At 49.7% G+C, this 11,950-nt stretch overlaps 1 protein-coding gene across 1 annotated transcript in view; it reads right to left on the bottom strand.

The window, feature by feature from the left end:
- The window catches only part of RFX2 (regulatory factor X2), a 42,670-nt gene extending 30,957 nt beyond the window's left edge, over nt 1–11,713 (bottom strand). Inside the window, exons 1-4 of the mRNA XM_007954452.1 lie at nt 11,609–11,713; nt 6,486–6,575; nt 2,328–2,407; nt 1,436–1,697 (exon numbers count right to left, since the gene is read on the bottom strand). Of these exons, the coding sequence (XP_007952643.1) occupies nt 1,436–1,697; nt 2,328–2,407; nt 6,486–6,575; nt 11,609–11,713 (537 nt within the window). The remainder of the gene's footprint in view (nt 1–1,435; nt 1,698–2,327; nt 2,408–6,485; nt 6,576–11,608) is intronic.
- Nucleotides 11,714–11,950: the final 237 nt, after the last annotated feature.

The following is an 11,950-nucleotide window of genomic DNA, read 5'->3' as shown; positions in this document are numbered from 1 at the left end:
ATTATTTTTTTTATTCTGCCAATGACATTCTTAAGAGTATAAAATGACACACTAAAGATTTGAAGGAAATATTTGCAAATCACATGTCTGACAGAGGACTTGTATCCAGAATATATGAAGAATTCTCAAAACTCAACAATAAGAAACAAAAAACCCAGTTGTTAAAAAACAGCAGAATGAGTTGAACTTCACCAAAGAACAAATTTGGAAGGCAAATAAGCAAACAAAAAGCCACTTAGTATCATTAGCTATAAAGGAAACGCTAATTTAAACCCCTAAGAGGAACCTCTGCACACCTATTAGAATGGCTAAAGTGAGAAATACCGACAATACCAAGTGTTGACAACAACGAAGTGGAGCAACAGGAATTCTCCTATGTTGCTGGAGGGAACCATGGTGATGCAACCACTCAGGAAAACTGTGGTGATTTCTTCTGAAGTTAAACATACACTCACTGTATAGGCCAGCAAGCCCACCTTAGATACCCACACAAAAAGGGCAAACACACATGCATGCTAAAACCTGTAGGTGAATGCTTACAGCAGTTTGATTCACAACTGCCCCCAAACTGGAAACAACTCAAATGTCCCTCAACGGGTGGATGGAATACTACTTGGCAACAAAAATGAATGAACTACTGATTTATCCAATGACTTGGGTGAATCGCAAAGGCACCATACTGAGTGAAAGAAGCCAGTCTCAAGGTTACATGTCATATGATTCCACTCAGATGACATTCCCGAGAAGATGAAACTATTGTGATGAGAACAGATGGATGGCTGCCAGAGCTCATGGGTGGGTGGGTGGGTGGGTGGGGGAAGTTATAACACAAAAAACACCAGGAGGCAGTTTCTGGGCCATGGCATTGTTGTTCCTGACCGTGGTGGTGGTCACACAAACCTGTACATGTGTTAAAATTCATAGGACTGTATGCCAAGAAGGGTTCATTTTGTTCTGTTATTTTGAAAAATAAAAGTACACTTGGGAAACAAAATTTTCAAAGCAAGTAAATCATCATTGTGGATGGGAGCATGGTGGGAAGGATTGGGTCTAGTTCTTCAGGGGAATTTTCCTCTTGTTTAATTCAGCCCAGCTTTTTACATATAGATGGACCGATCTCAGTCTCTAATAGGCTCCTGATCATATTGGTGACACAAGAGCAGCAGCAGCATCTCCCAGTGACAGAGATGCTTCACTTACATTCAATATTCACAAGAGCCTGTGACATATGATTTAGTCTCCTCTTTTTACTGAGGGAGAATGCGATTCAGAGAGGTTGAGTGTCCCGCCCTGGGCTGCACGGCCTGCCTGCGGCTAGCCCCAGAGCAGCAGCCCTCTCCTCGCCTCTTACTCACTGTCCCAGCTGCCGCTGCTGCCGCTGCTGCGAATCTATCATGGTCTACCCCGCGGAGCCCCGGCAGGGCCTCCTACATACCGTGGCTGGCGATGACCGGGACGTGTGGGCCAGGGTGTGCCTGGCACTCTCCATCCCCCCATGGATGAGGTAGGCGCCCGTGCTGGAGATGATGGGGGTCCCCGTGACATCCATGGCGATGCCCACCATGCTGTGGGAGTGGACTGCTGGTGGGGACGAGGCTGCCACAGTCACCTGGGCACCGCCTGGCGCCTCGAAGTACGATGCGGCGCTGCTGGGGGCGTACATCTGGGGGTCAGGGTTGTAGGCATAGGCCGTCCGTCTGTCAGAGAGAGAGCTCACTGTGGGGGCCTCTCTGGTGTGAGTGCCTTCTCTGAGTTTCAAAGGACCCCAGCCAAGATGGAGCCCATGACATATGGAAGATGAGTCACGGCCTATGAAAATGCCATACAATGCCAACTTGCAGACTCTGGTCTCGGACGCATTGCAGGTCTATGCTGGCGACTGGAAGCTGATCCTCCCAGAATTCTAAGAGTGCAGAACGGGGCTGCATGTGAGAGTCTCTCTGTGGACAAGGACATGTTTGCATCCCTGTCGTGGTGCTGGGACATGAGTCTGCTCCCAGGAATCAAACTGCACAGAACTAGACTAGGACCAGCGGCCGCTGAGGCCACTCCGGTTCACAGCAGCCCCGCGTGTGTCAGGGTAGAACTGGGCTCCACGGGGTTTCCGGTGGCTGATTCTTTGGAAGGGGATCACCAGGCCTTTCTTCCGAGGTGCTCTGAACGGACTCGAAGCTCCCACCTTCTGGTTAACAGGCGAGTGCACTCACCGTTTGCAACACCCAGATGCCCATCAAGTGGATAAAAGGGGAAACTTTTACAAACGAAGCTCCAAAGAGAAAGAGGGGGAGGAGTCGTGAAAGCAGGGGAGGGGGAGAGGGAACACGTACATGGCTCCGTTGGTGTAGACGGTGTCACCCCCTTCCACGTACTGCACCTGAGCCGGGTAGACATGCTGCACGGGCTGGACCTGCAACAAAAGCGCACGTTGTCCCAGTGTCTTTCCAGTGTCTCCCTGAGAACGTCTTATTCTGCCCTTCATGCGTGGTTAGTAAATACTAAGCTGTAGCTTTCCCCGCCCACAGTCAGTCCTTCTACAAAGAAGCTAGGAGAGACAGTGGTGGTGGTGTTGGGTGCCACTGAGTCAATTCTGACTCACGGGGACCCCACGTGGCCCAGCAGGACTGCCCTGTAGGGTTTCCTAGGCGGGAGCAGCTCACCAGGTCTTTCTCCTGTGGAACCGCTGGGTAGGTTTGAACTGCTGACTTTTTGGTTAGCAGCCAAGACAGTAAAGGCTACACAATCCATGTGAGCTCAAATGGTAAGAGAACTGGGCATGAGCCAGAGTCTTGTGGCTCCCGTCGCCAGCCATGCGCGGTTCTGTGGCAGTGGTTCATTTCCTCCACAGGACATGAGGGAGATGGGGCCCCTTGCCTGTATGTGTGGCAGCAGGAGACAATGATAGCTCCCATCCTAAGCCGGTCTAGCGGTCCGGGGAGCTTGGGGAGAAGCGCCAGCCGACAGCGTGGAGCAGTGACACTCACCTCCCCTGGCCTGCCCTCTCTGCTTGGACTCCCGACGGCCACAGCCTACAGGGCAAAGGGCCTGCAGCCCTGGGGGCAGAGGGCATGACCCTGCTGGACCGGAAGCCCAAGTCGAGGACAGAACCAGACCCTTGGAGTATGAACCCCCGCCAGGAAAGAGGGGTCAAGCTATTTTCTTCCACATGGCCCCCCGATGTTCCATGTGGGGGCCCTGGTGCCCCTCCCTGGCAGGGGCAGGGGTCCTCAGAGTCATACTCGGGTGTGAAGGTGTGAGCAGAGGTGGAAGGCTGCATGGTGCTTGAGTGGGGAGACGGGGAGAGGAGGGCTAGGGAGGAACCTCGGCCTCTGGCCCGCATGGTCTGAAAGGCAGTTCAAGGCCCCGGTGAGTGACTGCGGGCGGACGCTGGAAACCTAGCCCTCTGTGTGCAGAGCCTCCAAACATCACAGCAGAGAAAACCTTTTCATTTACTTTTGTTGTTGGGAATATCCACAGCACAACATATGCCAAGGCTTTCTGCATGTGGGATCCGGTGATAGTGATGGCATCCTTCACTTTGCACACCCACTCTCACCCCCTTCTGCTAGCTGCTCTTTGCAGTTGCTGTTGTCAGTTGGATCCCATGTAGACAGTTCTTACAAGAGCCCAGGGCTCAAGGCAGACATTCTGGACTAATTAAGCTTAACTACCGTTTAAAGAAGACTTCAGGGGATATTTTTGGTTTAAAGTTTAAAGATTATCTCAGGGCAATTGTTTCTAGGGTTCATCCCCTATCAATGGCTCCTGAAACTCTGGACGCTATGAGAATTTGGAATTCTGTTCTGCATTGTCCCCCCTTTGATCAAGATTCTTCCGTAGAATCCTTGATCAAAACATTCAGTAATAGTAGTTGGGCACCATCCAGTTAAACAAAGGAGTCACTGTTCCTGGAGGCGATTAGCCACCCATTCCGCTTCCTCCTTCTATTCCTGTCTCTCCTTCTTCCTAGCAGAGGGAATCTTAATGGATGCACAATTCAGCCTAATTTTAGGGTGAGGAAGTCGAAGGCTGGCACGTTGACTATGCCCAAGTCTCACCATGGCCATCCCTGAAAGCTGTTACTTGGGGCTGCAGGACAGGGCTGATGCCACCTGCTAGGATACCCAGCCACGGTTTGCACTGGTCCAATTCCCTAGAACAACAAGCATGCTAGGAGAAAGTTCTAGAAACGTGGGGTGGTGTCCCCAGGGGAGGAAATCAAAGGCAAGGGGCCAGGTGACACACAGAGTCACCCAGAGAGAGCTGAAGCAGGCTTAGCCCCTGGGGGCAGGGAAGCTTCTGGAGTCACAAGTGGCCTAAGTGTCCCCTTCCTCCCTCAAGATGTCACCTGACAGATGAGTGCAGAAGTAAGGTTTGGGGCCTGGTCTGAAAGCCTGGTTCCTTGCTGGGTCTGCCTGAGCCTTTGCTTTTCATAACCCTGCAAATCTTCCCCGTTCTCATTGACACAGTTGCCATGGAAACACCTCTAAGCTGCTACCAATCTAGGCCCCTTGGTGAGAGACCCCCATTCTCTGGTCTGGGCCATCTCTGTATGATACTTTTGGTTCCTTTTGGGCAGGAGCCTGGATTAATTTTAATACAGCATCTCACACAGCAGGGGTCTGCAAACTCTGGCCCTTGGGCTAAATCTGGCCTGCCCACCATTTTTGTAAATAAAGTTTTATTGGCACATAGCCACGCCCACTCATTACATATCCTCTGTGGCTGCTGTCCAAACATCACCAGAGGCAAGTGGCTGGGAGAGAGGCCCTCTGGCCCGCAGAGCCAAAAATACCTCCTCTGTGGCCTTTTATTGTAGGAAAGCTTTGTGGACCGCAGTTACAGATCACACTTTGTTTAAACTGACGACCTGATGACAGTTGGCTCAAGCTTTCCAGCTTTACTGTTCTATAAGTTAATTCCGGAAGAGGCACCCATCTGGGGGTGCAGTGCTGGTGTGTGAATCAGTCTCCCCAGCACGCTCCTTCTTCTGCAATCCGGAAACCCGTGCTGTCTGTCTGTGAGTCTGTCGGTGCCCCTGGGTGTTGGCTTGCTCACCAGTCCTTGCAGAATTTATGAATGAACGGAAGGCCGTCAGCTTTCTTGGCTTATTGTGAAACTATGCACAGTAACAGATGTATGTATGTATGTACATATTTTTATGTAGCTACCAGAAAAATCTGCTGGGTGAGAAATGGAAGACATCAAACCAAAAGGGGCAGCACTGACAAAAAAGGACTTGTTGCTAAGAGACTACTCTGGACTGTGCAGTGCTACCTGCGTGCCGATAAAGCCTGGGTGGCGCGATGGTTAAGTGCCCAACTGCTAACTGAAAGGTCGGTGGTTTGAACCCACGCAGCGGCTCTGCAGGAGAAAGACCTGGGGATCTGCTCCTGTAAAGATGACGGCAAGAACGCTCCACGGGGACATCAAGCTCAGTGGCATAACATACCATACAAAACACTGTTCCACCTCCTGCTCTAGTGAGTAGTGACTGTGATCTTAAAAGCCTGCAAGCAGCCATCTAGATGCAATGATGGATTTCTCCTCGTCCAGAGCAAAGAAGAATGAAGAAAATCAAAGATTCATGGAAAGAATTAGTTCCAGCGACTGGCAAACCATGCGATCCTCAGCCTATACGACTACGAGACCAGAAGAACTAGATGGTGCCTGGCTACCACTGTCAACCACTAGGAGGGGGATCTATGTAGGAGAGCCTGGATAGAGAAGGAGAACAATGTGGAACAAAACTCAAAATCATTTGGGGAAAAAAAAGGGGACCAGGTTTTCTGGTCTGATAGAGCCTGGTGGAACCACTGAGACTATGGCCCCTAGCTGCCCTTCAGGTCTGGAATTGAACCCACACCTGTGGCTTCCAGCCAAGCAAAAGACAGGCATATGAGCTGAACATTTACCTGAGGTAGATATATTCCTTGGAGAGAACAATCATGGGAGAAAGAAGGGCTGTTTATGCACAGGGAGACAGCTCAGGGGGCAGGAGGGCATGGAGGGATGGACACAGGGAAGAGGGGACTGTTGGGAGGAAGTGGGAGGGAAGCTGTTGCATTGTGGGAAATTGTAGTCAATGTCAGGAAACAAAGTGTATGTGACCTGCTGTATGGAAAGTGAATTTGCTCTGTAAATTTTCACCCAAATCACAATAAAAAAAATAAATAATAAAAAAAGAATGCTCCACGGGGAAGAGCCTATAAAAGAAAGACCTGAGTTGATGCGCGTGGGGGAGGGACAACTGGGAAAAGCAGGATGAGCACAGTAGCACAGCCTGGGAAACATGGTCAACGCCACTGAGCTGTCTGTGGAGAAATGGCTGAACTGGTGTATGTTCCCAACAACAACAATCAATAAACACACGAGTAAACAACCCTGCGGGGCAGTCTACTCTGTGACATGGGGTGGCTATGACCCGGAGTCGATTTGATGGCACCCAACCACCATCGCCAGGCTGGGCTTGGTGGGGCTGTCCTTACCTGCTGTGGCACCTGCTGTAGCCTGGGGAGGGAGATCGGCTGCATCTGGGCCCCTTTGGGTGTGGAGCCCGCTGCCTGGACCAACACCCGCTGGAAGGGAAGGGGTGAGAAGGACATTGAGAAGGTCAGAGGTCGTTCGTCAACACACAGGGGTTACAACCAGAGCTGCTGCTTGCCTGCTGCATTGGTGCCGTGTCAGGGCTGATGTGTCACACATGTGCACACCATACACGCATGCACGCACGCACACGGATACTCACCTCATGCACCGTGCACACACAGGCCGACCCGCACTCACTCACAGACTCACACATGGACACACAGACTCACACATACAGACACGTTCACTCACCACACAGACAGACACACTGACTCACACACAGACACACAGACTCCCTCTCACTCACACAGAAGCATGTGTGCCCCACTGGTGCCAGGCAGCTTTTCCTAGATAGTTCAGTCTGTGAGGAGGCCCTGTCACGGGGCGATGGGGGGAGGCAGCTGTGTGAGGAGAGGCAGCCGGAAAACCATCTATACCATCTCCCCCTGGACAGCACTCGATGGCACCTCCCAGTTTCCAGTCCACACTGGACATGCCCCCATCTTCCACGCGAGGGACAATGACGTGGAGTGGTTAAGGAACTCCTTATAGCCTCAGAAAATAGATTTCCAGAACCTGGACTCCATCCAGGTTTTTGGGCTCCAAGCCCCTTGCGCCAGCCCCATCGCTGGTCTCATAAGCCAGGTCCTCACAGGGTGGCCTGGTTAGTGTGCTGGTTAGCCCTTGTCCTAACTATGTGAACAAAGCTATGAAAACGTGCAGGACTAAAATGCAACCCAAAGCCAAGAGAGCAATAGAAGGGCTGTGTGGTTGAACGGCTGGGGCTTTGCAAGCCTGACTGTGATCCTGTGATTTTTTTCAATGGGGACCCTAAATGTCGCTGGTAATGGGACTCTAAGGAGCCCAGTGCCGCAGTGGTTAAGTGCTTGCCTGCTAACTGAAAGGTCGATGGTTTGAAGCAGCAGCTCCATGGAAGAAAAGACTTGGTTGGCAATCTGCCCCTGTAAAGACTGTTGTTGTCAGGTACTGTCGGGTCGGTTCTGACTCCTGCAGACCTCATGTCCAACAGAAAACGCTGTCCAGTCCAGCCAGCCTCCCAGCCGGCACGATGTTTGAGCCCATCGTGCAGCACTGTGTCGATCCATCTCGTTGAGGTCTTCTTTTTGGCTGACCTTCTACTTTTCCAAGTATGATGTAATTTTCCAGGGACTGGTCCCTCTTGATAACATGTCCAAAGCATGTGACACAAAGTCTTGTCACTTTCATTTATAAGGAGCATTCCGGCTATACTTCTTCCAAGACAGATTTGTTCGCTCCTCTGGCAGTCCATGGTATATTTCGTATTCTTCACCAGCACCATAATTCAAAGACATCAATTCTCCTTCAGTCTTTCTTATTCATTGTCCAGCTTTTGCACGCATATGAGGTGACTGAAAATAACACGGCTTGGTCCTCAAAGTGGTATCTTTGCTTTTCAACACTTGAAAGAGGTCTTTTGCAGCAGATCTGCCCAGTGCAATATGATATCTTCTTTCCTGACTGCTGCTTCCATGGGCATTGATTGTGGATCCAAGTAAAATGAAATCCCTGACAACATCAATCTTTTCTCCATTTATCATGATGCTGCTTATTGGTCCATTTGTGAGGACTTTTATTTTCTTTATGTTGAGGTATAATGCACACTGCAGACTGTAGTCTTTGATCTTCATCAGGAAGTGCTTCAAGTCATCTTCACTTTCAGCAAGCAAGGTTGTGTTGTCCAAATATTGCAGGTGGTTAACAAGTCTTCCTCCAACCCCAATGTCATGTTCTTCATATAGTCCAGCTTCCCAGATTATTTGCATCTTAAACCATGCAGTATCACCTTTTTCTGTTCAATGGGCTGCCTCTTGGTCTATGTACAGGTTCCATGTATTATCCATAATTTGTTACGATCCACACAGTTGCATGTCTTTGCACAGTCATTAAATGCTTTCTGCCAAGATCCATCTGACATTAGCAATGATATCCCTTGTTCCACGTTCTTCTGAGTCCAGCTTGAATTTCTGGCAGCTCTCTGTTGATGTACTGCAACAACCATTTCTGAATTATTTTCAGCAAAATTTTACTTGCGTGCGATATTAATGATATTGTTTGATAATTTCTACATTCTATCGGATCACCTTTCTTTGCAACGAGCACAAATATGGATCTCTTTCAGTCAGTCGGCCAAGTCTCTGTCTTCTAAATTTCTTGACAGAGAGGAGTGAGAGCTTCTAGTGCCCTGGGACAGTTCTACTCTATCCAATGGGGTTATCAAGAGTCAGAATCCACTTGAGGGCACCTAACAGCTGGGGTGACTATGTAATACGCAATGCTTCTTTTTCTAAATAATTGAGTTCATAAACTCCCACTCCCATCACACTCCCACACTGCCCTCTAAGTGTTCAAGGAACATAATTAAAACACAAAAGCAGTATTAGTGATACCAGCAAAAGAGCATCTGTCTTCACAGCAGCTGAGCTGGGCACTGGGTACTAAGGAGTTGGCCGGCCAGATTGAGTGGTCCTGTCAGGAAGCCATGTGGCCTGTGGGTGAGGGCCGAGCTGGTAAGGAAGGGCGTCCTGAGGAAGGAGGCTTAGTGTAGGGAACAGACATTGCATGCCTGGTGAGGGAGGAAGAGAAAGTGTGTGTGCGTGTGTGTCAGGGGGCAGGTGGAGGCCACCAGGGAGGGTGGGCGCCTGGAAGGACCTCTGCCAGGGGCTGCCTGATGGCACCGTGGGTGGGCGCAATGGCCTTGGCAGAGACATTGGGACAAGCCCTGCTTTGGCTACCGGAGAGGGACACAGAGCCCACCCAGGCCCAGGAAGTGCCTGAGAGAGAGGGCCTTGGGAGAAGGACCGAGGGAGTAGCGGCCCGGAGGGCTGATGAGGACAAGTTCAGTGAGGCCAGGACTTGCTGGCGGGAAGAGTCTGGTCATTCGCTCAGAGGGACCTCCAAGCCCTTCCCCCGGCCCCCGCTGCCATATTTGAACAAAAGCTAAAGTTGTACTGTACATTCTGACTTGAGTCAACCGCTTCTAACCCACTGCCTCAAGTCCATTCTGACTCATGGCAACCTCCATGTTACAGAGTAAAACCGCTCCATGATGTTTTCATGGCTGTAATCTTTCTAGAAGCAGACTGCCAGGCCTTTCTTCCGCAGTGCTGCTGGGTGGATTTGAACCACTGACCTTTAGGTTAGGTGGTGTTGCATGTCCTCGAGCTGATTCCTACTCGTAGTGACCCCATAGGACAGAGTGGAATCGCCTCACGGGGATTCCTGGGCTGTAATGTTTACGAGAGCAAATTGCTGGGTGTTTTCTCCTGTGGAGCTCCAGTAGGTCAGAACTGCTGACCTTTAGGTTAGCAGGCGAGCACTCATCCTCTGTGCCACCAGGGCCCTTCTTTAGGGCAGCAGTGGAGTGCAAGCCCTTTGCCCACCGAGACTGAAGCTGCTTCCACGTCTGCCCTTTTGCCAATACGTTTTTCTGCCCTTCATCTTTTCTTTCGCTGTGCTCCTAATTTTTAGATTGCTGCTGGTGAATCGTCGGTGGTCATACGGTCACAGGGAATCCTTGCTGACTCCTTCGAGTTTCTGTTCCCCCGGGATTCCGTTTCTGCTTCTGTCTGTCTACTTTATGTTTTATTGTAATTCATGGCAGACATCCGGAGGTAGGGAGGGCCCGAACGGAAGCCTATCTATCTGCAAATTTTACAGAACATACTCATTCCAACGTTAGATTCCATTCTGCACTAAACTCGAAGAATTCTAACTTATTTCCTGCTTTCTTATCTGTAATGCATTTCTGGATTTGAGGGCCATTTCCAAGGTACGAGAAAACGGCCATGAAAAGGTAGGGAAAGACAGAAGAGTATGGAAATGGATAGTGGCATTGGTTGCACATGGTCGTTTATGTCACTGACCTACCTGAACATGTGAAAAAACATGGGAACGGCAAAAGTTCTGTTGTATATGTTTTTATTTCACACACACACACACACACACACACACACACACACACACACAAGAAGCATAAGCTAAGTTGGATTCCGGGGCATGGTTTATTTTCAGACCATCTTTCCTTGGGTGGGATTTACTTAACAAATAGTGAAGAAGCAAAATAAGAGACATGGCTGGTCCCATCGCAGCTGTCTTGGGGCGGATAAGTCAATTCAGAAGAATGGAGAGTTCTCTCTCTGCCACCAAAACCAAATGCTTTACCATGAAGTCGATTCTGACTCACAGCGCTCCTAGAGGACAGAGTAGAACTGCACTGTAGGGTGTCCTAGGCTGTCAATCTTTACAGAGCCAAAGCCCAAACCAAACCCGCTGCTGTTAAGTCAATTCTGACTCACAGCGCCCCTACAGGACAGAGCAGATCCGCCCCATGGGGTTTCCAAGGCTGTCAGTCTTCACAGAAGCAAAAAGTCTCATCTTTCTCCCTTGGAGCAGCTGGTGGGTTTAAATCACTGACCATTTAGTTGGCAGCCCAATGCTTTAACCACTGTGCCACCAGAACTACTATCTATCTCTACCAATGCCAGCATTTTTTTTTTTTTCCCTCATAGCACTTTTTTTTTTTTTTTTTTTTTTAGGATTTGGGTGAAGATTTACAGAGTAAATTCACTTTTCATACAGCAGTTCACATATACTTTGTCTCATGTCATTGACCAAAATTTACAATGCAGCAGCTCCCCTCCCACTTCCTCCCCATAGTTACCTCCTCCCAGTGTCCATCCCTTCATACTCTTCTGCACCCTGAGAGGCCCATTGTCTGCCAACCCTGTATATGATCTTGGATACACTCTTCATTTAGACATACATAATTGTTTAGCTTGTTCATCCATCTATCCGTCCCTATACCCATGTTTGCTTTCATTGACAACTCAGTATTGTATTTGCAAAGGGGTTCATATTTGTTGTTTGTACTGCCCATGTAACTCTCTCTGTCTTTTTAACACCCAAAAGAGTGATTCAGCACTGTGGGTGGACGGGATCTCCCCTGGGGCACCTGGGCCACAGAGCTGGGCTGTTCTGTTACCTGTGGTGAGGCGGGCACGGGCTGGGCCCCGGATGCCGGGGTTGCCACCGACGGACGCAAAGTCACAGATGCTGGTGACTCGGATCCACTCTCTGAATTCTGCATGCTCAGTTCTAAAGAGAGGCAGAGAGAGGAGTGAGATCAGGTTGAAATCATGAGGCCCAGAGAGGAAAATTCAACAAGTACAGAGACAGGTGGTTAAAAAAAATCTATACGAAAAAACTCAATTATGGTGCAACCTCCAAGACTGGCCCCAGTCACCTTTCGGGCCTGGAATTGAACTCACTCCTGTGGCTTCTGGCCAAACAAAAGACAGGCATAGAGGGTGAACATTTACAACAG

Source organism: Orycteropus afer, unplaced genomic scaffold (assembly GCF_000298275.1).
Source record: "Orycteropus afer afer isolate SDZICR_OR568_19922 unplaced genomic scaffold, OryAfe1.0 scaffold00461, whole genome shotgun sequence".
NCBI classification, from domain to species: domain Eukaryota; kingdom Metazoa; phylum Chordata; class Mammalia; order Tubulidentata; family Orycteropodidae; genus Orycteropus; species Orycteropus afer.
The sequence above is the reverse complement of the archived record's forward strand: the minus strand, read 5'-3'. Positions and strand labels throughout refer to the sequence as shown.